Genomic DNA, 27,700 nt, shown 5'->3' with positions numbered 1-27,700 from the left:
ATTATTTATGTTGGTGTTTTCGTGGACGGACATCCATTGGGTGACGTGAAAGACAAATTTTGCACTAGTGGATAGATACTTTATGACTTATTTAATATGTTTTATTAAATGTTAATAAATATTATGAATGATGTTAAGGTATGTATCAATGTGAGATTGAATGAGAGTTTCTAAGAAGAAATTCTAAGTGGATGTTCCAAGTTGTGTATGAATATAGGAAGTTCAGTTTTTGAGGTTATGCTGACACTTTAATGATTATTCATTCTTAATTAAAAAGAAGTGATGCATGTGGTGGGAGTAGGAGGAGATCCTAGTCTAGGTGCTCCAGTATGGCCTAAGATGCGAAACAGACTAACCTTTTATGTGGTAGGATGAAACTTATTAGTGATGACTCTGCGAAACAATAAATGTCACGTGCATGACTAGCCTCAACATTTATATTTATAATCGAATGGTTAGGTCTAAATTCATGATTAAGATATTTGTTTAATGATGTATGAAATGTGATATATGATAAATTTTGATATTATATGTTTTTTATTTTACCATTATCTTACATTTTATGTGTTTTTTTTTTCGTTTGCTTGTATTGCTTGATCTCTTTTGCAATTATCATTTGATTTATTTAATATATTAAATTACTATTTAATTATTTTGAATATGTATTTGAAATGAAAATAGATAAAAACAAGTTTTTAGGTAATAGTATGCGAAAGTTTATGAGCGTTAGAAAAAGAAGAGTGGGCAAAAAAAAATGGATGAGATGAAGTGAGTAACGTGATTACGGGAAGTGTGAAGAGTAGGATGGGTGAGGTTGTTTGGGATGATGAAGAGGAGAACAACGCGGTTTGATGGTTATATTCTAATCACCGCCCTTGACTGATAAATGGGTTACACGTGGCGATAGATGAGACGGTGATGAATACAAGGTGGTGTCGGTGGTTTATGGTTTTTCCGCAGCATAGAGACGCTCTCAGCGGCGAGGTCTCGGATCTAGTATTCCCTGCAAAAGCATAAATGGATAGTGTGCGTTGGACCCACTTTCGTTCCCTAACTTAAATGCACAAACTATTTCAACAAAAGTATCAATTACTCTATCCTTTTATTAGAGAAATAAAGGAAAGTAGTGAAAGGACAGGAATATAAATTAGTTTTTGAAATAGTATAAATGTAAACAAATATATTAAAGAAATTATCTCAATGCAAAACAAATTAGATAATTCATGTTTTATCCTATGTAAAGTTCATGTTTTATCCCATTTTTATATATTGGGTTGTGGTAAAGTTGAGTGCAAAATATGAAAAGCAACTAGGTTAAATATGTTTTTATCCCTTAACTTTAAGTGAAAATTAGAATTAGTCTCTTTTTAAAATTTTGACCTAATTTAGTCTTTAAACTTTAAAAATGTGTGAATTTAATCTTTTTAACTAAATTCTCATATTTTTAAAGTTTGGAGATTAAATTAGTCCAAAATTTAAAAAAGAGACTAATTTTAATTTTCACTAAATGTTAAGGATAAAAACATATTTAATCTAGAAAGTAAGAAATAATTTATTTAATGCTTTGAAAGAAAAAAGAAATAATTGAGATATAATAGTTTAAGATTACTTTTTGAAGAGTCAAACTAAAAGTCTATATTATAAATTATTATTTATATATTTTTGAATATTAGCAGTCTATTATCTCTATTTTTTTTTCTAAATTTTTTCAAGTTTTTGAATCAATATTTTATTTTTCAAATATTAGTAGAGGAATTGAAGTCACAGTTTCTCTTATCCTCTTTTCTAACTTTTATCATTAGACCAAAATTAATAATTTGTGATGTATAAGTGATCCAAACACAAATAATCAGTTCTAATTATAAGAGTTTAAGATTGATTATTTCATAATTTGCTCACGTGATTATATGATTAACCTTTGATAAATAATTATTAAAAACACATTTTTAAATAATTTTCCAGATAAGATAAGACATGCTTAGATAAGAAAAGAACATGAAATTTAACTTGCTAATAAAAATATTATATGTCATCACATTGAAAAATATCATCTCATTAAAGAAGAGTGCTTCACTATATTCCCAAAACATAAAATATAGCTTAAATTAAAAAAATGTGAAAAGAGCGAAAACATGGAAGAAAAAAAACTTTAAAAAAATGAAAAAAAGAACATACAACATATTATAAAATAGGTAAAAATATTTAAAATTTGAGATCCAATTTAATATATTTTTCTCAAATTTAAATCTATATTTTTTAATTTTAAATCTAGTCCACTTAAATGAATTTGAAATAGATCAATTCTTTATTTCAAAAATCTAAATCTCAATTCACTTAATTGGATTTGGATTGGATTTTTTTTTTAATATTTAAAATATAAAATCAAGGTATATCTAAGTAGAACTAAGACGGTAAAAAAGTAAGCCAAAGGTTTGCACGAGTTGTCCCGATTAAAGATTAACCGAGACAGTCCTCACCGATGGTCAACCTAAATCGACCTTGACCAAAGATCGATTCGAGTCGGTCCATCCAAAGATCGACTCAAATCAATCCCAACCAAAGATCAACCAGACTGAAGATCAATCGAGTTGCCCAGGTCAAAGATCGATTGAGTATACCCAGCCAAAGGTCGATCGAAGGTCAACCACAGTCAGTCCTAGTTGAAAATTAACTTGAATTAGTCCCAACTAATGACATATTTGTATCTAAGGGACCTACAACGAAAGCAATTACTAGGATAATCCAAGAAGACTAGGTCTCCTTTGAGCATAATAAACCCAAGTTGAAGTTAACATGGGCTATAAAGGATGTGAAGACCTAACCTAAGACTCTTTGTTTGAGATCATACTAGTTTGGAATATGATATAAACAATTTACCATAGTATGAGATTGAATAAGTTTGAGGTATGTAAAAAATTTGACTTTGGATAATTTCATAATTTTTTTTTCATAAAAAGAAAAAGAGCCAACAAAATATATGTTAAGAAAAAGGGTTGTATTATGAGAAGGATATTTTTGGGAAAATTATTATGTATAAAATACCCAAAATTGCAGGAATTATTTACATTTGATTGTTCTCTTCGGTTTAATGGTGTTTTTGAATTCCTAAAAAATCATATTTCTTTTAGCCTAGCCTCATTACAACTTATGAAAAACCTTTTGATCTTATCAAATGTGTGAATTGTATAATTTAGATGATGGACAAAAGTTGATGAAGTGATTTTATAACATGTTGTTAATGAGGGATCATTGATATACACTTTGTGTAGAGTGAAATATTAATTCTTGTGAGCTAATTTTAAATTCAATAGTCATGTTATTATCTTTTATACTATTAGAGGGATTGAAGTGATAAAACGAAAACCATGTCATCTTATCTTGAGTTTTGGAGTTACAAGTGTAATTTTATGTTTGTATAATTTGGATTGAAAAATCATTTACACTTAAGTTATTCGGATAGGTTGACACGAGTTTTTCTAAATTCTATAATTTTAAGCTTTCATGAGAACATAAAAATGTTTAAGTTTAGGCTATTTTGATAATTGACATTGTGATTGTTTTTATTTTATTTATATCTTTTATTGGTATTTTTATTATTACTTTTTAAATGATTAATATTTTAGTCAATAAATTGGAAAATACAAATATTTGGCTCTTATTTGTGAAAATATTGTGCATATGAATGAAAATCACTGAAAATTGAAGAATATATAAGCAAAATCAACAAATTGGGTTGTTTCAATTATAAAAATCAAATAAATGAGAATCACTGAAGATTGAATAATATCTTAATAAAATCAGTTATCAACATATTAGGTTACTTCAATTACAAAAGTCAGATAAATGAAAATCGTTGAAGATTGAAGAATATCTCAATAAAATAAGTTGTTACTAGATTTGGTTACTTTTACCTAGATCCTACAAATAAGAGGCTTGATCTCAATAAAAACACACATTCTTGGAGCATAGGAAACTAACTCTTATTAAGAGAGTTACGATAGAGACTTATTCTAGAGACATTAAGACTTGCTACATGTGGTGCGAATGTTAAAGTAAGAATTAGAAGTATATTGTTTAATGTTTTTCATATTGATTAGATGCATGAAATCTAACTTTGAATGAAGTTTTTATCATATAGTAATTTCATAAATTTTATTACTTTCTCAGTTTTAGATTTATTTCACACACATCAACAATTTTTATTCTTTTAAAAGTTATTAGTCTTAATTAAGGAATAAACATATTTTTTCTGAATAATGTAAGTCTTTGTGAAAAAAATGATATCTAGAGTTATCTACTTTATTATTTGTACGATTTGTTACATTTGTCAATTTTGTAACATGAGAGTAAGGAAGTTGCACTTGTTATATGCTCTTTTGACTCTAAAATTTAATTTTCAAGACTAGCTTTTCCCACTCTTTTTGAAAACCACTTATATTCGTTTGTTCCTATGAATAGAAAAGTTTACCTTTTGTAAAAACAATTCATAAATGTAGTAAAATTATGATTTTGTTTATTTGTGAATCAATCAAAGTTCATGGATCTAATAGTCAGATATATTTTTTTCATTCAGTAATAGAATAAAAATATAAAAAATAACAGAAAAATAATAAATTTGTTTTAATTGTTTTTTTTAATCAAAGAGAAAAAACACATAAAAGAGAGTAATAAGTGAACCCAAATAATAAGTAAATTCAAAGAAACAAAATCTTATTAAATTTTTTCAAAAATTAAAAATTTATATAATTTTATTTTATAAATTCTCATCATACATATTAAAGAATTTTAAATGTTTGGGAGTTCATGATACCTCATACCTCCAAAAAAGAATCCAATATATATATATATATATATATATATATATATATATATATATATATATATATATATATATATATTAAAAGACTAATGTAAAATTAACAGGAGTAAAACGAATTATATAATGTGTCAATAATTCTTATTACTATGTCATGACAACCATTGTTTTACGTGTTCTTTGGCATCACTCGATGAATAATGAATCAAGTGTGTAATCTTAGACCACTTATGCACCAACTAACTCACATGACACATGTTTATTATTCATGTGAATTGTCTTGCAACTTCACACATCAAACATGAAAACTAATTGACTTTGTCATATCACCCACATGCTGTTTGACCCCATAATCACTATTTAAGTCTAAATCAAAATTAATTAAGTCTAAATCAAAATTATAAGGACAATTTAAGCATCAAGTATGTTTCAATTTACTCATTTTCAACTTTCACTTTTATATGTTTACTTAAACATTACAATATTGAGTGTTAATAACAGTTAATATGTGTAATGTGTCCTTCATTATATTTTAACCATCTATGTTAATAATAGATCATCTCTATTAGACTCAAATCTCCTTTATTTTTATTGGAACTATTATCATTTGAATATTTGATATGTCATTTTTTTTAAATAACAAATCCACTAAATCACTACATTAATTGATTGTATGCAATTTATAATAACTATTATAATTTTAGAAACTAAATTAATAATCCAATTCATAATAAAATTGTTTCTTTGTGATTAAATGGGTGTGTAAAATAATTTCTAAAAGTAAATTAAATTTATGTTAAAACTTCTTTAGTTATTATATATATATATATATATATATATATATATATATGAATTTATTTTAGATTTAAGTGTAGTTGGATAAGGAAGTTAAAGGAGTGAGAGTAATGAGCTCTAAGACATGTACACAACATACATAACATATATTTTTACTTGTTGGTGGAATAAAAGATAAATTGAATTAAAAGGTACTAGGAAAGGAAGGGAGGTTAAAATAAAAGAAGAGGGTATCAATATATATTTAAAAAATTTATTAATTTTTTTCCTTTCTAAAACAGTAAACTACTTTTATATCCCATTCTCTCATTTTTCATTTCTCATTTCCACTTTTCTATAACCCTTAACTTATCCTTCCTTATAAAATTTTCTATTATCTTGCTAAGGAAAAAATTATCACCTTGAGTTTTAAAATATATAAGATCTTTTTACTTTGATAATTTCAATCTTGGTTTAATTGCTTCCTTTGTCCCCAGTTTGGTTGAATTGTGTCAAATTCATCCTCATTTTTAAAAAAGTTTCATTGTCATCCTCACGTGGTGTAAAAGTTTCATTGTCGTCCTCACGTGGTGTAAAAGTGTCAATTGAATCCAAACATAGAAAAAATTTGTGTCAAAGTAGTCATTTTTCCTATATATCTGTGTCTTCCTTTCATACAATCAAGTACAGATATTCATTTTACCTTATCCAATTTAAGGCTTTTCATAGCTCCAGAGAAGTGACATATGAAAGGAAGACACAGAGATATAGGAAAAATGACTACTTTGACACAAATTTTTTCTATGTTTGGATTCAATTGACACTTTTATACACGTGAGGACGACAATGAAACTTTTTTAAAAATGAGGATGAATTTGACACAATTCAACCAAACTGGAGACAAAGGAAGCAATTAAACCTTCAATCTTCTTACTACTGAAAAGACATAAATGAATTAGAGTTGATGGGTTACATAGATAAATTAGGTTTTTTGCTTGACTTAAGGTGATTCCTTAGAATAATTTAAAATTTTTAGTGTCTTCAATATATTGTTATGTTTAAAACTTGTATATTTTAAGGTAAAAATTGAGACATGGAAACCTGATTTTATTTTTGTTTTTATTTTAAGTTGAGTGATGAGTATATGAGAAATTTAGTTATATAATTTAGTTTGTATATGAAAATATGAGGAATTAACATCTTTCTTCACAAATTTTCATATATATCATATCATACACAAATTTTCAAAAACTTTTATTTCAAATTCACATATAATATTTTTCTTAATTCAATCGAGTTCACTTCTTTCTTCTCTCAACTCTATTCTAAATATATTTTGAAATCCAAACACAAAATGAGTTAATGGTTTTGCAACAAATGGCGTGATATAAGTTGTAGTAGTTATAAAATTAGTTTTGGACATTAAATATTATTAGTTTGGTCGCACACCAATAAATAGTGACTAAGAGCAGGCGAAAAAAAAAGTGATAAAATTATATGCAAATGGGGCTCCACAGCCAATCTATGAATAATGAATGGTTTTAATGAAAAGGTTTATGAGGAGATGTAGGGTTAATTGGTAGGAAGCAGAAGAAACATTGAGTCAAAGTATAAGAGATTGTGAGTTGGGTCCAACCATCTCTTTTATCAATTGCTTTCAATTCTTTCACAGCCTCATCAGATAAGCTTTCTGCACTTTATTTCTGCCTCCCGATACCAATACCCATCTTTCTTACCGTACGACCTATTTGGTCTTTCAATATACCAATTTTTAAATACAAACTAAAGGTCATAAATCAAATAAATTTAGGTTTAACGTTCTATAGGTCTTTTTCTTTTTTTCAGAATCTCAAATAAATCCTTTAATTATTCGGTGTTTCAATAAAAGTTTTATTCTTTAAAAATTAAAATAAATAGAAATTTATCGTCAAATTAAACAAACCGATCTTACATGTTGGGAGTATTTTTGCCTAAATTAAAAAAATATATATAATAAACCCATCACACGTTATTAATTATATATTATATATTCTTTTACTAAATTTTAATATCAAATTACAGATTTAGATAAACTTTCAAAAAATTTACGGGAATGAGTAAGTTTTTTATGTACATAACTTTACATTTTTTTTTTTCATATCAAGGGGCATCTCACTTAAGCTACGGTATACTTTTTTTCTTTAATGTAAAAAGCATCGCATTGTTAAGTGTAGATGTTTGTAACGATTTCAACTACTTTTTTTAAGCCTCCTCATCTTAACTATTTCAACCATGTTTTTAGTATCACCGTGATAACTTCAAAAAGTTTTTTTTTTTCTAGTTTCGTATTTTATGAATTTTTATGTATTTGGAAATTGAATTTTCTAAACTAAATGTTATAATTATAATAGTGTTATTTTTCATATTTTGAAAAATATTCAGGTGTTTATTTTTTTTTTTAAGATGTGGTTACCTTTTTCTAATGATACATTTTGAAATTTGAAAAAAAAAATTAGGACTGTTAAATTATTTTTTTTAATATATCTTAAAAGTTGAAATAAATTATGATAAATATTTAAAATGAAGTACATCTTTTTATTAAATACACATATTATTGTTGAAGACTAAAATCATCATCATATTGTCTGTTGATGTTTGTGTCTATTTGAACATATTAATAACTATGTTGTGGTGTGGGTCGTGATGCTCATGTGATGTATTATACTATTCAAAACATAAATGATACAAAATATAAGCTTATAGACTTACGTTATCATTAATAATCGGTGTATATATATACATATAGTTTGCTAACTTGTGTACGCTCTTTTTTTAGTTGATATATTTTAGTAATATGTATCGGGTTTTAGTAGAAAAAAATACCCTTATATATCATTGATTCTAAGTTTTAAGGTTAAGGGTATTTTAATAATTTTCATTCTCAAAACTAAAAAAAAAACAGGAAACTCTGAAACCCTTACTCACTCTCTTCATTCCTTTTAACCCTTTCTCTTTCATCTCTTTTACTCCAACATTTTCTCTGTTATCCCTACGGTAGTCTCAATTGAAAAAATCAGAAACACTCGTCTAACCCTAATCTACCTTCCTCACTTATCCAATTTGTTTCTCCCTCATCTCCATACTCTCCCTCACCCACAAACAACAATCCGCGACATCGCAATTTGTTGCTCTTGCTCTGTTTGGTCATTTGTTTTTCACTTTAATAACAAAATAATTGATGATGTTGATGTTGATTTTTGATTACAGGATTGTGTTATATCTTTTCTCTTTTGATTGTTATTAAATTTCGTTTTAAAATTTTAGAATTAGTAGTTGATTGGAGGGTTGTGTTATATCGTTTATTAATTTTGTATTACATGAAATTAATTATTTCAATTTCATGTAAACTACTCACTAAATGATAAAAAAACGAACGTCGTTCAAAGCAGTTATCGTAGCCAGAAATGCACCCTTCATACACCAACCAAAATAATCCATCTGGGGTGGCACCAGTGGCAACCATGTTTTGCTGCTTCCAATAAGAAGAAGAAGATTTTTCTATGTGTGTTTAACTATGCATAAGCTTTATATCAATTTTTTTTTTAATTTTAATATAATCAGAAAGGAAAAGATATAACACAACCCTCCAATCAAAAATCAACATCAACATCATCAATTATTTTGTTATTAAAGTGGAAAACAAATGAACAAACAGAGCAAAAACAACAAATTGCGGTGTCGCGGTTGCTGCGTGTGGGTGAGGGAGAGTATGTAGATGAGAGAGAAACAAATTGGATAAGTGAGGAAGGTAGATTATGGTTAGACGAGTGTTTCTGATTTTTTCAGTTGGGACTACCATAGGGATGACAGATAAAATGTTGGAGTGAGAGAGATGAAAGAGAAAGGGTTAAGAGGAATGAGGGAGGTGAGTAAGAGTTTTGGGATTTCTTGTTTTTTTTTTTAGTTTTGAGAATGAAAGTTATTAAAATACCCTTAACCTTAAAACTTAGAATTCATGGTATATATATATATATATATATATATATATATATATATATATATATATATATATATATATATATATATATATATATATATATATATATATATATATATATGTAGGGGTTTGTTAACTTGCGTACGCTCTTTTTTCAATTGGTACATTTTAGCAATGTGTACCGGGTTTTAGTAGACAAAAACACCCTTATATACCATGAATTCTAAGTTTTAAGTTAGGGTATTTTAATAATTTTCATTCTCAAAACTAAAAAAAAAACTCCAAACCTTTATTCACCTCTCTGATTCCTCTCATCCCTTTCTCTTTCATCTTTCTCACTCCAATCTTTTTTCTGTCATCCCTAGCCCTAATTGAAAAAATCAGAAACACTAGCCGTTAAACAATCTTACAAAAAAATGATTTTATAATGAGTTTTCATCTTATAATTTTTGTCTTATCTAATTTTATCCAATTTTCACAAGCATAAAGGAATTGGTAATTGATCTGGAAAAGATCAGAAATACTTGTTGTTAAACAATTTCTTACAAAAAATGATTTTATAATGAATTTTTATTTTATAATTTGTCTTATCTAATTTTATCTAATTTTCAGAAGCATAATGACATCAAAGGAATTGGTAATTGGCTTGGAAAAAAATCAGAAACACTCGTTAAACAATTTCTTACAAAAAATGACTTTATAATGAGTTTTCATTTTATAATTTTTGTCGTATATAATTTTATCTAATTTTGACAAGCATAATGACATTCGAAAGAATTGGTAATTGGCCTGGAGGGTTTTTTTAGAGATGATGATTCAAAAGTTAGAGATATTAGTGAAGATGGTGAAATTGAAGAGATCTTGAATGAACCTTTGCCTGAAGGTGAATATGTCAATGACTCAACTCTTTACAAAGACAAATTTTTTAAAGGCAAGTGTTTCTGATTTTTTCAACTGGGGTTACAGTAGGGATGACAGAGAAAAGGTTGGAGTGAGAGAGATGAAAGAGAAAAGATTGAGAGGAATGAGAAAGGTGAGTAAGGGTTTGGAGTTTTTTTTTTTTAAGTTTTGAGAATAAAAATTATTAAAATACCCTTAACCTTAAAACTTAGAATCCATTATATATAAGGGTATTTTTGTCTACTAAAATCCGGTACACATTGCTAAAATGTACCAACTGAAAAACAGGCGTACGCGCGTTAGCAAACCCCATATATATATATATATATATATATATATATATATATATATATATATATATATATATATATATATATATATATATATATAATTACGCGAGTTATCCGTAGTTAAATTATTAGGTAATGAGATATAATGAAAATTTGATTACATTATTGTAATTATTATTTCTATTACGTTGAGTTGAGTTTCTACGAGATTCTATAGGCTGAGCTCTTACAGGTTGAGTGTTAAACTGATTTTTGTCGCCTAAAATCAGAGCAAACTAAGTTTCCCCACTAATGTAGTAAAGGGATAACCTAGGTATCAATCCAAGGACTCATTGTAATTAAGTTTAAAGTGTTTGGTTAATTCTTGCTTTATTTATTACCTAATTATTTACTAAAAGACAAGGTGTGGAAAAGAATTAAAAACAAATTCTGTTTAAGGAAAGAATATGAAATAAAAGGAAAATAAAAGAAAGTAGAAATCTACTGAAGATAGAAACAACAACATGTCCTAAACTAATATGAAAATTAAATGCAACTAAAATGATCATAAACTAATGAACATTACTACTGCCTGATAACAGAACTTAAATGGAACAGTGGAACCTATAACAGAACCTAAATGGAAGGAAAAATAAAATCACAATCAAAACTAAGACTATTCTAACATTAAGTCAACATAAATACTAAAAATAAAGAAGCAAACTAATGATATTAGGCAAAAACAAAGAACAGAGGCAAATATGCAATAGATTGAAAGAAAGAGTCTCAATTACTCTTCAGAAAGACATTCCGAGAAAAGTAAGCCCATCACAGGGTCTTATAGTTCATATTTCAGAACTTGAATTGACAATTCTCACTCAATTTTCCAACCAATGCACACTTTCACAAGAAACAAAAATAGAACACTGAAATTGAACTTAGTCTGATAATTATGAAGCTTAACATCTCTCAAGAAGACCTCTTGAAAATCTAGGCCCACCTATGGGTCCTATTACATCCAAAACAAATGTAGAAATGTGGATGTTTTCCTTCACAATTCTCAAACAGAGTTTAATTGCAGAACTAAAATCACACATATTAGAAATAATAGAAGGAAAAGAATAGAAACACAAAACCGAATGAGTCTTTATGCATTGGATTCATCTCTGACTCGAGAAGACATCTCGAAAAAGAATGCTCACTACAGAGACATTTAATTCCAAAAGGAATCATAAAATTGCAGAGATACAAAATCCAAATAATTTTCTAAACAAAACCATTGCAGAAATCAAAATCACAGAACAATCTCAACACAACAAACAAGAATAAAAGGAAAACACGAAATGGAAATTTATTAATATGAAAAAGGAAAATTATAAACACTATACCAGAGATCACCGAATGAGGAGCTCATAGATTGTCACGTTTCCATGAATCTCATCAGTGAAATCCATAATTAAGAACAATATCTCTACTCTAAGAAAAGCGAATAAAACCCTAAACTAAAGAATGGAGAACTGTAGAGTAGTCTGAAAGTGTCTAGTGTCTAAAAGTGTTGTGTTTACATGGAAGAAACCCCTTTATATAGGGTCTGAAAACAAAAAGAGAAAAGAAAGGGGGAAAAGGAAAAAAATGGGAGAGGGGAACCTTGCTCGAGAAGCTTCATAATCGACAGCCATTGTTCATCCTTCTATTTAAGCCCTCTAATTAGCTTCCATCTTTGTCGTTCAGCTCCGGTCAGCTCTCCGGGCAGCTCCTTCTTCGGTCCAAGTCATCTTCTTCATTTTCACTGGTCAACTTCTTTGCAGGGCAGGGTCGTGACTTCATCTTCTCTCTTTCTTGCATTCTCTCCAAGCCCTAGCTCGTGGGTGTTTGTTTTCCTCTCAAGTGAATTTCTCCCTTTCTGCCAAATGAATGCATAAGGTGAAGACCCTCTAAGGCAGTTGCTGCCATTGAAACGCACAGTTTCACTAATTCGGCTTAAGGTCCAACCTAAAACAAGACGACGCCGTCTCTCTTAAGTTCAGTCAGGCCTCTCTAACCCCAAAACGCTGAGTTTCATTTAATTGAAACCCAATCCTGCTAGCGGCCCAGTTTAATTCAAACAGCCTAGCTGGGTCAATGGCCCAATTATCTAATCAGCACACTTCAGCCCAATTTATAAGGCCTATTCTGCACAAAAGAAAAAAAAATCAAAATTAAAGAAAGAAAATAAAATCAAATGAAAGAAAAGAATTTTTACCAAAAGATTTTCTAAAAAAATATTACTTTTCTAATTATTTAAAAAATTTACAAAATACTCCTAAAAACCTAATTTTAACTATAATTTTATAAAACTACAATTTTAAACTATCTTAATTTTAGACAATTAGAAACAAAAAATACACTAACAAGGACTTCTAAATACAGAAAAGAATGCAAATTTGGAGAGTTGTCATTGAGATAGTCCAAACAGATCATTTTCATTCAGGCTAATTATTTTCAAGCTGACTCTCTTCAGGTCGAGCTTGTATATGCCACGCTTCGACAATCTGAGCTCTTCCATATCGATCTCATCTAAGTTAAGCTCTTATAGGTTAAGTTCCTTTAGGCCTAGCTCCTCTAAACCAAGCTCTTTTAAGTTGAGAACAAGTCGAGCTCCTACTGGTCAACCTCCTCCAAGTCGAGCTTTTTAAGCTTACTTCCTCCAAGTCGAGCTTATATAGGTTGAGCTTATAGAGTCCAGTCAACTCGACCATCTTGGCCATCACTCCAGATCGAACATCCCATTGTCAGTCAACACGACCATCCTAACCAGGTAGTACATCTTGTTAATCCCGAACACATAGGTAAGATCAACCAGCCCTTTTACACGACCATCAAGGAAGCCCGACTAGCCAGTCCATCCAGTCTATCCCACCTACCCAGGCCAAGTCGCCCAACCAGTCCATCCAAGCCATCTCATCAACCCATTCACCCTGACCATCCCAACCAATCTAGCCAGCTCGACCAACCCGACATAATGCAAGATCAACCATCATGTTAGCTCATTTGCATGGCCATCGAGCCAGTCCGTCCATGTAGTTTTTCTAGTATATCCGAGTCATTAAGGTCAGGTTGGCCAACCAGTCCATCTAGGCCATCTTGTTAACTCGTCCACCTCGCCTATCTTAGTCATTTTCACTATCTTAGTTAGCATGGCCAGGTTAACCCACCCAATCATCATGCTAAATTGATCATCCTATCAGCCTTTCAACATGACTATCAAGCCAGCCTAGTCAACTAGTCCATCGAATTTAATGTCGGGCTCAACAAGGAGAGGATTGTCATCAAGTTAAGATGAGATGCGAGCTATCAAATTAGTGAACTGACAACTTGTTAAATCAATGGGTATTTAAGAGAATGAAATTGAAGTGTTGCGTTCCAATTTTTTAAAAGCAGTGAACTATTAATCAAGTACAATGAGTATTTTGGAAATGACTGACCACCAACATGTCGACCTTCTCCAGGCCGAGCTCCTATAGTCTGAGTCCCTATAGGTCGAGATCCTATAGGCCGTGTTTGTACAGGCTGAGCTCTTACAGGTCGAGCTCCTACAAGTCGAGCTCTTCTAGGTCGACCTCCTCCAGGTTGAGCTCTCTAGGTCGACTTCCTCCAGGATGAGGTCCTACAAGCTGAGCTGCAATAAGATAACCTCATTTAGGCTGAGCTCTCCAAGCTGACTTCCTTTAGGTCAAGCTCTATAGGCTGACCTCTTCCAAGCCAACTTCTTCAGTCCTCAAGGTTGAGCTTGTAGAGGCCAAACTCTTACAGTCTAAGCTTCTACAGGTCGAGCTATTCAAATTAAGTTCCTACAGGCTGACCTCCTCCAGGCCAACCTTCTACCGGCTGACCTTCTACCTGCTAATCTTTTACAGGCTAACCTTCCTTAAGGTCGAGCTCCTATTGACCGAGCTCCTACAAGCCAAGCTCTACTATCTGACCTTCTTAAGGCCGAGCTTTTTAGGTTAACTTCATGCATGATGAGCTATCTAGGTTGAGGTCTTATAGATTGAGCTTCAATAGGCTGACCTTCCCCCAACTCGAGCTCTCCAGGTTGACCTCTTATAGGTCGAGCTCTTTAGGTCGGCTTTCTCAAGGCTAACCTTGTAGAGGCTGAGTTTGAGCTCCTCCATGCCAAGCTCCTATTGACCGAGTTGTTCAGGCCGAGATCCTATAGGTCAAGCTCCAATAGGCCGACCCCTACAAGTCAAGCTCTTTAGGTCAACCTTCTACAAGCTGACCTTTTCCAAGCCAATCTCTCGAGGTCAACTTCCTTTAGGCCGACCTCCTCTAGGTCAAGCTCTCCAAGTTTACCTCTTATAGGTCAACCTTCTCCACGTCGAGCTCCTCTAAGTGTAGCTTTCCATGTTGACCTCTCTCAATCTGAGTTCTTCAAGCTGACTTCCTCCTTACTATAGCTTGAGCTTCAATAGGTCGACCTCCTCTAGTTGAGCTCTCTAGTTTGACTTCCTTAAGGCGAACTCTCTAAGTCGAGCTCCTTTAACTGAGCTCTTCTAGACTAAGATCCTCTAGGCCGAGCTCTCCAAGTTGAGCTCATACACGTCGAGCTCCTACAAGTCGAGCTCCTCCCAACCAAACTTTTTGGGTTGAGTTCCTACAGTATTGTTAAATCAGTGTTGCGTTCCAATGTTTTAAAAGCGGTGAACTATCAAATCAGCATAGATAAAAATTACCCAAAGAACCATTGTTTAGAACAAGTATCAATTATGTGCAATGGGTATTTTGGGAATTTATCTAGAATTATGTTTTCTCATGTATATAATTGTATATAATTGATAGATAATTGCATCATCTATATGTATTTCCATGAAAATAATTATTGTATCAAATAACTTATTTTCATGAATTAATCTATAATGCCAATCATTTAATATTACAATTCGCTTTTGATAATAACACGTGGTCGTAGATGTTTTTTCTCTTTTATCTTCGTTGTGGTCAATAATCAGTTTAATGAAACTCCATAATTATAAAACATATAAGAGATACAATATAATTAACAGGAAAAACATTCACACTTGCATTAGCATCTGAGTGTAAATTTGAAATAAAGAATTTATAAAAACTACAATACAAAAATTTGATTTCATTTCTAGAAAAATATAAAGTTATCACTTAAATAACGAAATTTCAGTAAATAAAAAAAAATTAAAATTATCAATTGAACAAAAGCTTTTTCGTGACCAAGTTATACTTTCAAAAGACCACTTGCTCATTTTGATAAAAATCTTGAGTCATTCAAATTAGTAGTTTCTTATTAGAATTGCACTATTTCAGTTTATTCTTTTAGAAAAACACGTTATCCTATTATAGATATATGGAAACGGATGAGAGATAAAATATGAACAGTAATGCTCTTTTATGCTAGTTGATGACAAAGTGAAACAAAAATCAACTTGAAAAAAAAAAATAAAAATATTATCAAATTGTGATACTTAAATATAATATGCATGAATACCTTACTCGATGGTGTTAAACAGACATAAATATAAGAATGGAAAATTGCCTACTTGGAAGATCTATTTGCAAATATGTTTTCCATCAATAAACAAATAAACAAGTCAATCAATCACATATGCTTGTTTAACGAAAGCACAGTCTTCAACCCTAGCTTTTGAGATTCAACAAAAACTTTTTCATTGGTTGAATAAGGTCAACGAGTGGAAGAAGAACCAAAATTTTCGGTATAATTTGCAGGAAAACCAAGACCAACAGCATTCTGATATTGAAGATTTATACCAACTTATGACTATAAAATTGAGAGCAAATTAACCCAACTAAATCATTTACATAAATTTGGTAAAACTTAAAAAGGATTTTAATTATGTGGCTTAAATGAAGATTGCACAACATCATATTTATGAATAAGAATGAAGCTGACGATGGATTGCAGAATATCATATTCATAGGAGGAAAGTTGTCTTTCATTAATTGTGCTAGCGTTAACCATGTGGGTGGGTTGGTGGTAAAGTAGATATTCATAAAAAAAAAAGAATGAAAATATTAAAATATAAGAATGTCGGTAATGCAGCAATTTGATCTGAATACATAAGAAGCTATCTATGCATAACTGCTAAGCAAGTCATGATCACGATTCATGGCAGACATTGACATTTGCCAAACATAATTGAACTTTGTTTTCTTCCCACAAACGTTTATGCACGTCGTTACGACGTTACGTTGACTAATGCTACCCATTTTTTCTTAATTCATGTGCTAGATGTTCCAACTTTCTTTTCATATTACAGATATTTCTCTTTCTTTTTAAAGGATTCGTTACTGTTACAAAATGTGATGAATGTGGCTCACACATAGATGCTTCCTTTGTTTTCTCAAAACTCAGTTTTACCAATATTACAAAAAAACCTAGTATTTTACGAAAAACAATGACAACTATGTCTCAATAAAATTTGAGAAAGATTTTTCGAATTTCCATGTTCATTTTTTTCAAATTTTAATATAAAAATATAAAGAAAATAAATTAGTGTTTGAAGAATAAAAGTATTTTGAGTTCTCTCGGCTAGATCTAAATATGTATTTTTGTTTGAGTTTCATGACATATTTAAACCTTTCAAGCTAAAACAAAACAATGGTCCATTCTTGCTTAGAAATTTGAATTGGGTCTATTATGATGTAGATAATACAATGACTTAACTAAGAGTGTTGCTCCCTCTACTATCACGGAATACTCTTCTACCATCTTATATCTAACTTACCCTTGATATAAAATAGATATCAACATCCAATTCACCACCTCATACCCAAATTTTTAATTAATTATATTCAACGGATATACCACATCTGTTGAAGTATTTTTTTTTTAATTTTTTAAATATTACATTTTAATTAAATATATAAATTAATAAATTAAAAAAGACCTACAGAGGATGTGGTCACATGTGGCACATCTGTTTAATTTATAATATTTATATATTATAATAATGAATTAAATAATATATAAATTAAATTAATAATTATTATTTTATTAAATAAAATAAAATTAATTTATATACAATTATATAATAAATTTAAAATTAAATTAAATAATATTTTTATGTTAATTTAAAATATATAAATTAATAAACTAAAAAAAGAAAAAAGTTTACAGATGTCACATATTGTTTCATTTAAAATATTTATATATTATAATAATTAATTAAATAATAATATATAAATTAAATTAATAATAATTATTTTATTAAATAAAATAAAATTAATTTATATATAATTATATAATAAATTTAAAATTAAATTAAATAATATTTATATATTAATTTAAAATACATAAATTAAAAAAAGAAAAAAACTTACGTGTAGCACGTACGTTTCATTTAAAATATTTATATATTATAATAATTAATTAAATAATAATATATAAATTAAATTAATAATAATTATTTTATTAAATAAAATAAAATTAATTTATATATAATTATATAATAAATTTAAAATTAAATTAAATAATATCTATATATTAATTTAAAATATATAAATTAATAAACTAAAAAAAAAGCTTACGAGGTCACATTCCACATCCGTTTTATTTATAATATTTACTTATTATAATAATTAATTAAATTAATAATAATTATTTTATTAAATAAAATAAAATTAATTTATATATAATTATATAATAAATTTAAAATAAAATTAAATAATATTTATGTATTAATTTAAAATATAATATATTAATAAACTAAAACTAAAAAGACTTAACAGATATGGTCACATTTGTTTAACTAAATATATAAAAAAATATTAAATTAATAAACGAAAAATTAAAAAAAAAAAACTTGAATGGATGTAGCTACAAATGTAACATATCCGTTAAAGTATTTTTTTCTTTAACGTTGACATTTGTTGAAGAATAAGTGTGGGAGTATAGAATATTTTAAAATATAAAAAATAGTTTTAAAATTTTAAAAAAATATGGTGATGCAGATAGTAATGTGAAGTGGTGTAGGAAGTAAACCTCCTGAACTAAAGCAGTTTCTTGCATCTCAAAAAAATTTCTTTTGCACCCCGATATATAAAATTATATTTTTGTTATTTTTAAACTGTATAATTTAAAATTTATTTCTGAAAGTAAAAGTTGACTTTTGTTCGAATCATACACTTCATAAGTTTAAAAAAACTCCCGAATTATATAATTTAGAAGTCAGTTTTTTCTTAAGAAAAAATTCCAATTGCAATCGAAAATAAATAAAAAATAGCTTTTGATTTATATAATTTGAAAACTAAATAACTTTCGGAAGTTATATTTTTCTTAGTTCTCTTCAATTTTTAAAAACCATTTTTAACTTTCACATTGCGAAATGATAAAAGTGAATATTTTCATATAGGAGTGCAGGAGAAAATTTATGGTGGTGAGGAAAAAACTACCTCCAAACTAGTTCTATTCCTGCGTTCACAACATGGTCTGGTATTAAAACAAAAGAATTATTTTGTTTGCTTAAACTTTATAAATATATTTGGTATAAAATGTTTTATGTTTTTTCTAACTTTCATGTTTGTTTTTTTTTTTTTTGTGTGAAAAGTATGAGTTTTGTTAAGCGTAAACAGTAATTTAAATATACAATTTGATTAAAAAATAGAGAAAAAAAAAATGGATCCTAAGTTATATAATTAAACTAAATTCTCATTATTTGTGATGTGACAAGCGTTGCGTATCTATTAAGTGAAGTTTACCTTTAGCTCGGATACTATTACACCCCAAACCTCAGGCATTACTTTTTATCACTTTAATTGGTATACGGGTACGTTAAATAATCATATTATCTTGTATGAAAAATCAATAAAAAATGTATGGATAATATTTATAAAAAAATCTTGACAAATAATAATATTAACTAATACTACCTATTAATATTTTGGTGAGAAAGTTTAAGTTAAATAAACGATATATATTTTATTATAAAAAGTTATTTAATGTAAAATAATTTTTTTTTATTTTATTTTTCTAAAATATAAAGTCTCTTCTTACTTTTATTTCAAGTAATTTCTTTGATTAAAGATCACGAGATAAAGATGGTAATGAATTAGGTAATTTGATTATATCAAATTTTAGATTTTAATAATGTTCTTTTTCGAATAATTCTTGTTTTTCTTGTTCATGTATGTGTAACTTTACTGTTTATGTATGTGTAACTTTACTGGGTTGCATATTTTATATGAATGAAATAAATGATTTCAACAAGTTTATATGTATTTTTATATATTTGGTTTGTAATTTGTTTAGTAAACTGTAATTTGCTTCAATATAACTAATAATCTCCCATCCTTTAGGAATACGAGGCTAAGGATAGTTTTAAATATATATTTTTTCTTTTAACTTTCTTAGGCATCATTAACCATCAATTAGGAGTAATGGAAAAGTAGTTCTAAAGACGAACTTTTATTCTCCTTAAACTTTAATTAAGAGATTTGTTCCAGTATTCCTAATGGTCTCATATTATTTATGAGTCGATGTTAAGAACATTGATGTTGCTTTCTTAATCGTCAATTGGAGAAATGAAAAAGTAATTTCAAAGACGAACATCGTTCCCTTAAACCTCGATTGGGGGACTTGTTCTAGTACAATCAATAATCTCACATTGCTTATATATTGAGGTCAAAGGCAATTTAAATACATCTTCCTCCTCCAACCCTCTAAAGTGTTTTTAAGAACAAAATTGTGATAAGAGTTCTAGGTTTCAAAACAAACAATATCAAGGATGTGATGATTGATATTTGTTAACATTTATGCTCTTTCAAAATTTAATTTTTATATTTTTGATTTGTTTTGGTCTTTATATTTATTTTTTACTCAATTGAATCTTTATTTTTAAAAATATTTAACGTGATCTCTTATGTTAAATTGTTTTTAACATCGTTTTAAAATGTCACGTATCAAAATCTAGGTTTGTCAAAATCTAAGTCAGTTTATATCTTAGAAATCTCTCATTTTAACACACCTTCCAAGTAGAAGATGACCTATATTTTGAGGTGTGACAGACCTAAATTTTGACACGTGACAATTCCAAATGATGTTCACATTAATTTATATGAAATGATCTCATTTTTTCATTAGTGCAGCTAAGGTTTTCTATGCTAGTTAAAAAAAGGTTTTTTATGATGATTCTAAAACTAGCATAAATACAACAATGTAGGAATTTTCTTAGTTTCTATGCCGGTTATTGCACAACCAATATAGAGAGTTTCACTTTCTATGTCAAACATTCCATCAACTCTTTCTCACTCCTCAAAACCCTAAATCTCAAGATTAAGTAGCAAGAACTCTTCATCTGTGTTGCCACACTCTCCCTTATCTACATCCTCACCTCCATTGTGTGCCTCTTTATAAGCAACATGTTTTACCCTAGCTTCATAAACATTGTCATTGTCATTGTCATTCACCCCTACTTCGCTTCCTCTGCTTCCAATACCACTCTCGTGTCATAATTTTTTGTTAAGGAGGTTTAAGACTTTTCGATATTGGCATAGCAAACACAATAAAATACATTATTACACTTGCATTGATTTCATTAGGAGTGAAGAAAACTCTAAATGAAAAAAAAAACACTCACTATAAATAAGAGTTACAAGAGTAAGAACAAGATGAGAAAAATGTGAGTGTAACATGAAAATGCTATGAGAAAAAAAGAAAATTAGTGGAAAACTAACATATCTCACTTTTATGCTAATTAACCTACATAAAAAATATTATACTTTATTATAAATTTGTCACTATTATATTTTTTATATTTCATCTTTACTTATGTTAAGTATTTGGACATATAATACTATCAATAATAATAATAATATAAAAATAAGGTTTAATTCGTATTTTGGTCCCACTTTTCGTAGGGTCTGTTCAAATTGGTCCTACGTTTTTTCAAAAGTTCACTAAGATCCCACTTTTCGCAAAAACGGTGCAAGTTAGTCCTTTTTGGTTACGGCGTTAAAAAACTAACGGCACAGCTGCCCAGGTGGAAGAAAACTGATGAGGTGTACATTTTTTGTTGACGTGGCACTGTGATATGTGTTAAATTAATTAATTTAAATTAATTTAAAAGATAGGGTTAAAAAAATTTGACAATTACATTTGGGGTAAATCTGCATGCGATTTAGGGTTCCAGAATCTCGTTTCGAAGAGTGCAACTGTGAATGATTTATGATTCGTTTGTGAATGATTGAATACGAATGGGTAATAATTTTCTTACCAGTGGCAAAAGAGACTGCAAGCTCGTCTACGGAACCAAAGAACAATGATGAACTGGAACAGATCACAATAGCGCGGGCTTTACTGAATTACCGTTTGAAGGAGAAGATGACAATGTCTAATCCAAACACTCTCATTCCATTTCATAAAAGGTTTCAGATTCAAAATCCCAGACCAATCAGTTCTCAACCACCGCCAGCCACTTCGTCAAAAATCCTTCCCCTAATTTGCCAAAGGACCGCACCTCGAAGCAAGCCATCAATGGCAACAGCAAATGAAAGTTCTCGAAACAGGCATCCACAGGCTGCAGTGACCGGCGACAATTCCACCCTACCACCACAGTCTTGTGCTCTAGAAAGCCGAGGGATCCGTCCCCTTAAGTTCCCTGCAGTAGGAGCAGCACCTTATGTTCCTATTCGACAAATTTGACAATTACATTTGACAATTAACCCTATCTTTTAAATTAATTTAAATTAATTAATTTAACACATATCACAGTGCCACGTCAACAAAAAATGTACACCTCATCAGTTTTCTTCCACCTGGACAGCTGTGCCGTTAGTTTTTTAACGCCGTAACCAAAAAGGACTAACTTGCACCGTTTTTGCGAAAAGTGGGATCTTAGTGAACTTTTGAAAAAACGTAGGACCAATTTGAACAGACCCTACGAAAAGTGGGACCAAAATACGAATTAAACCTAAAAATAATTTATCTGCCTATATCAATATTAACAAACCACATATAGCAAGATCCGTAGCTAAATTTTGATGTGAAAACTTTCGTTCTGGCCGTTACTGTATATTTTAACCATCGTGATAAAATTACTGTGTTACAATTACAAGTATTTTATCCAAACACTATATAGAAATATCACCTTACCAATATATTATCTCTGAATTATCCTAACAAAAAAAATCAAAATAATATCATTATTTACTACCACCACGTGAACATCGACAATAACAATAAAACAAATATAATTCGAATAGGAAAGATGTTTTGTGCCACATTTAATACTAAAAAAATTTGGATAAACTAATGTTTCTACAGTTTGCATTTTCAATATGATAAATATATAATTTACTTCATATTTATTGTGATGACTACATTCAGCTTAAAATTGAAGTACTTCAAAGTCTTTTCGTCCAATATATATCAAGTATAAATTATACAAAACAGCATAGAAGTGTGTGCTAGGAAAACTACCTAAAAATGGCATCTAATACTATTTTTGCAACTCACTTTTTTTAGTACATTTATAGTAAACATTTAAGAACATCAGTATCTATTTATTTATACGTCAATTACTAAATACATTTTTTTAATGAACAATAAGAATATTATAAAAACTAGTACGAAGGTCTTAATAAGAAAAAAAACGTTTTATAAAACCAAATGAATTTTTTCTGAGAACATTAAACAGGTTATAAATTTGGTAAAAAAAAAACATTGCAGGCTCAGAGACAGACAGCAGAGAAAAGAGAGAGATAATGATGAGATGGCAAAGATATCCAAATGTTAAAGCACTCGTAAAACCTCAACCACAATCTCAGATTCTGTGCCCTAAATATCCTGAGTAAGCTGATACTCTTCTCACACAAACAACCTTCAGTACTCTGTATAACACAAGCACCACCCCTGATCCTTTCACACTAATTCAATCATTGAATATTACCCTTTATTAACTACAACATTTGAAGTCTCATATTTTATTCTTCACTTCAAACTCAGCCACCAAGCATGGCAGCTTTTACACCAATTGCTCTACAGTACTCATCTACATCATCTTTGCATTCTTTGCTCCCTTCTTTAGAAGCTTCACGTGATCATAATTCGTGGTGGGGGAAAGTGAGATCATACAAATCCGCAGGAAAAAGACCACTTCAACAAAGGGGTTTGACAATCCAGAGTGCAGCCACAAAACCAGCAAAGTCGCCAGGTACTTGTTCTAACTTACTCTTACATTCTGACCGAGTTAAATTCGCATGGCACTTGGAAGTATCACAGAACCCTAATAGCTCTTTTTTTTTGGTTTTTTAAACTTTTTTTTGGAGTTATTAGCTGAAGAAGACTGGAAGGTTAAGCGAGAATATCTGGTGCAAAAAAGGGTAAAGCTCCACCTGTGTGTCACAAACAAGTATATTTTCATTTGCATTCATAGCATTTTATGAAAAAACGAGTACAAAGAATAAGGAAATAAATGCATACTGTGCAGAGCATCAAGGTAAACGTAATATTGTAATGCTTTTGTATCATTATATATATCTTGAGTACACAAACAAGAAGAATCTCATGAGGGTATGGGAAAGCACCGGAGATCATAGAATAATTAATCATAAGTCGTACCTCAAAAGTTGAATTAAGGAATTAAAGGTTTAAGACTTGTTTGTCATGGCAGGTAAGAAGTGTGGATGCAAAGGAAGCTCTGCGGCTTCAAAAAGAAAATAATTTTGTGATTCTCGACGTAAGGCCAGAAGCAGAGTTCAAAGAGGTTAGTGGACAGATTTTAGAAGCTTTGTATTAAAATCCAACGTGTCTGCCCATTCATGTTTCATTTTTTGGTCTCTATGGTTCTTCTGATTTCCATAAATCGTTATAACATTATATACGCGTGTACACACACATATACGTACAAAGGATAAGACCGACGAGTTTGGCAACTGGTGCAGGCTCATCCTCCAGATGCTATCAATGTGCAAATATACAGGCTTATAAAGGAGTGGACAGCATGGGACATTGCAAGACGTGCAGCATTTGCTTTTTTTGGTATTTTTTCCGGGACTGAAGAGAACCCTGAGTTCATCCAGAGTACGATTAGTTACCCAACTTGTCACTCCTTGAATTCGTGCATTTCTTGCTTTCTGAAATAAAATATTTGGTTTATGCTGGCAGGTGTTGAAGCAAAGTTGGATAAAAATGCAAAGATAATAGTAGCTTGCTCAGCTGGAGGTACATTGAAACCATCACAAAATCTGCCCGAAGGTCAACAATCAAGGTATCAACTATTTCCAATTTATTGTGGCCGATTGCCTATTTTCTTCTCCTTTTGGATTTTTAACTTTGCAAATAGAAATTCATACATACTATTTAAGAATTAAAAATAGTCCAAAATGGTTGTAGACGTTTTGTGAAATGGATCCATTTTGCAATGCAATTCTGAAGCTTTCATTTTAGATGAGTCTGGAGTTTGCATCTAACCACGGATTCAGCTACATTAAAAGTATGCAGGGTAATAGATTTTTACATATCATTGTATCCTACCTAGCTATTAATTCAACGAATAATAACAGTACGAAAGATTGACAAGAATTAAGTCAAATCCAACGCAATTACCAATTAGCTCTCACCAAAGGAAAAAGTACAGCTAATAACTTGGATTGCATGGATGTATGAACGGGAAAGTTATACGGTTGTCTGCAATGCAATATGTAATCTTTTAACGGCTATACTCTGTGGTTGCAAGTTTTGTTGTGTGATTATGAAAAGAAATAATATTGACGCTTCAAAATGATTGATATATTCCCCTGATTGTCACGTCTTGATACTTTCACAGGTCTCTCATAGCAGCTTACTTGCTGGTCCTTAATGGATTTTCCAATGTCTTCCATCTTGAAGGTGGTCTTTACTCGTGGTTTAAAGAGGATCTGCCAAGTGTTTCAGAGGAGTAAATGTAGTGCCAAGAATGTGTATTAGTGAAGCGTAGACCTAGTTTTGACCATGATGAAAATACTGATAAATGCATATAAAGAGTGGAACCAACGATTGAAATGTCATTATTGAAGTAGTGCGGAAAACTAGTATGCAAGAATTGACAACAAAAATATCAGGTTACATTTCTGTAAAGATTGCATTCCTAGCTTAAACTGTTAAAGGTTCAATAATTTAGTATGCATAAACCATGTTTCTGAGCAACTGATGCATACTGCTTCAATGAATAAACCAAAATTCGCATTAAAGCATTTTCTGGTTCAGTTGCAATCGCTTCCTAAAGATGATCAACTAAAAAATAACGTTTGGGAAAAAGGTATTTGGTTAAACCTATTATTGCCTAAGCCTTTAAAGAAGCTCTCGCCATGGCTACAGCTCCATCATAACTTCGATTTCCTCCAATAAAACCACTCATGTGTACAAAAGTACAACCTGGGATTCCAGCACCCTCAGACAGCTTGTCATTTTCCAAACCCCTCCATAAATACGGTAACGGTTTTCTGCTCTCAAATCTGGCAGGTGAAATTGCCACTGCCTGCAGTCGCCACTTCTCTCCTCTATCATCCTACAAATAATAATAATTTATAATTTATTACATAAATTATCGATCTAATGGGAAAACAAAGAATGAAACCTAAAACTTACATGTAACCTGAATATGGTAATCAGCAAAAATAGAAAAAAAAAAACAAAAAACAGTACAGATTTTCGGGGCAACTATGATTTATGCTTACGCTCAATCTTGAAGATTCATTTGACTAATTCGCTTAAACATACATACCGGGTAAATAACATATTTGATAGAAGGACTGATTTTCATTTCCTCCTCAAGCTCATGTATGTGAAGTTTCCACTGTGTAGCAAGTGACAAAAGGTTTGAGTTAGATAATAATCACAATGATATCCAAAACCTGCAAAGATTGTAATTTAATCTCTCTATTGGTATGAAGAGTAAACTCTAACAATAGCCATTAAAATCAGTAAGATTAATTTTAATGCGCTGTGGGCTGTCTTACAGGACAAGGTCGGGTAAGCTTAATGATTTCTCCACTCGAATCAACACTTTCCCTCACCGCAAGACTCTCCATCACAATCGACCGCGCCGGTAACCATGACTTTGCATAGTAATTGACATTGTCCAAAAATTCAGCGCCAGCCAGTGCCATTGCTTGTTGAAACAACTCATTTTCTCGATCAGAAGACTGATCAGAATCCATCCAGTTCAAATTCAAACGTTTAATTCTAGAAGAGAGACAAGTATTAACTACGTATTTCGGAGATTCATTTAGGTCATATTGATTCACTCCGTTATCCACAGCATCAATTGCCTCCACAAAATTTCTGTATATAGCAGGATATAAGCGGTGCACATGAGGATGGTCCTCGTGAAGCTTCAGCACATTTGCAATTATCTCCAAACCAATATGCTAGAGGAATAGGAACGAGTAACGAGTTAGGTTGAGCTACGACACAAGCAGCGAAAAGAAAAAGAGTGATGAACAAAGTACAAACACCTTGTAGACAAGGCCAGCGCTACTGAGTTTAGTGTGGAAACCGTGGCCGAATACTTGGTGGAAGCCCTTCTGGTGATGATCGAAACGGTGTCGTCGCGGTTCATAAACGCCTCCGACGTCGACGACTGCGTCGAGTGTTTCCAGAAGGTTGGGGTCTCTGGTTCGAACAATTTGAGCACCGGAGAAGCGTTTGGAGAGGCGAAGCATGAAGCACGCGAGTGCTTCATCGCAGTGGAAGGTTCCGTTGTGTGTGCCGACGCGCGTTGAGAAGCTCGACGCTAATAGGAAACGTGGTTTGTGGAATGCGAAGGTCTTGTGCCAAACGAATCCTGAGACACTGAGTTTAACCATCTTTGGAACTGTCTATACTCCCTGCCTCAAGAACATTCACACAAGCTTTTATTTGTATAAATCTATATATATATATATATATATATATATATATATAAATCTATATATATATATATATATATATATATATATATATATACCGAAAATAAA

The 27,700-nt window shown here is 30.4% G+C and overlaps 2 protein-coding genes across 2 annotated transcripts; one reads left to right on the top strand and one right to left on the bottom strand.

The window, feature by feature from the left end:
- The first annotated feature begins 23,592 nt into the window (after positions 1 to 23,592).
- LOC124833318 (Rhodanese/Cell cycle control phosphatase superfamily protein) lies at positions 23,593 to 25,820 on the top strand. The gene is made up of 6 exons (XM_047307771.2): positions 23,593 to 23,916; positions 24,039 to 24,085; positions 24,376 to 24,468; positions 24,647 to 24,785; positions 24,870 to 24,972; positions 25,531 to 25,820. Exons 1-6 carry the CDS (start codon positions 23,718 to 23,720, stop codon positions 25,643 to 25,645), a joined length of 696 nt encoding a protein of 231 aa, XP_047163727.1. The 5' UTR covers positions 23,593 to 23,717; the 3' UTR covers positions 25,646 to 25,820.
- Positions 25,760 to 27,584, bottom strand: LOC124833317 (uncharacterized). The gene is made up of 4 exons (XM_047307770.2): positions 27,200 to 27,584; positions 26,702 to 27,112; positions 26,467 to 26,538; positions 25,760 to 26,250 (listed from the first exon to the last, which is right to left on the bottom strand). Exons 1-4 carry the CDS (start codon positions 27,548 to 27,550, stop codon positions 26,026 to 26,028), a joined length of 1,059 nt encoding a protein of 352 aa, XP_047163726.1. The 5' UTR covers positions 27,551 to 27,584; the 3' UTR covers positions 25,760 to 26,025.
- Positions 27,585 to 27,700: the final 116 nt, after the last annotated feature.

The sequence above is a fragment of the Vigna umbellata genome, chromosome 2 (genome assembly GCF_029865625.1).
Source record: "Vigna umbellata cultivar VRB3 chromosome 2, Vumbellata_1.0, whole genome shotgun sequence".
NCBI classification, from domain to species: Eukaryota; Viridiplantae; Streptophyta; class Magnoliopsida; order Fabales; family Fabaceae; genus Vigna; species Vigna umbellata.
The sequence above is the reverse complement of the archived record's forward strand: the minus strand, read 5'-3'. Positions and strand labels throughout refer to the sequence as shown.

Coding starts and splice junctions, on each gene's coding strand:
- LOC124833317 (XM_047307770.2), bottom strand. CDS start 27,550: ATGGTTAAACTCAGTGTCTCAGGATTCGTTTGGCACAAGACCTTCGCA. Junction 27,113..27,199: donor GCGCTGGCCTTGTCTACAAG/GTGTTTGTACTT, acceptor CTATTCCTCTAG/CATATTGGTTTGGAGATAAT. Junction 26,251..26,466: donor TCAAATATGTTATTTACCCG/GTATGTATGTTT, acceptor TATTATTTGTAG/GATGATAGAGGAGAGAAGTG.
- LOC124833318 (XM_047307771.2), top strand. CDS start 23,718: ATGGCAGCTTTTACACCAATTGCTCTACAGTACTCATCTACATCATCT. Junction 24,086..24,375: donor AATATCTGGTGCAAAAAAGG/GTAAAGCTCCAC, acceptor TTGTCATGGCAG/GTAAGAAGTGTGGATGCAAA. Junction 24,786..24,869: donor GAACCCTGAGTTCATCCAGA/GTACGATTAGTT, acceptor TTATGCTGGCAG/GTGTTGAAGCAAAGTTGGAT.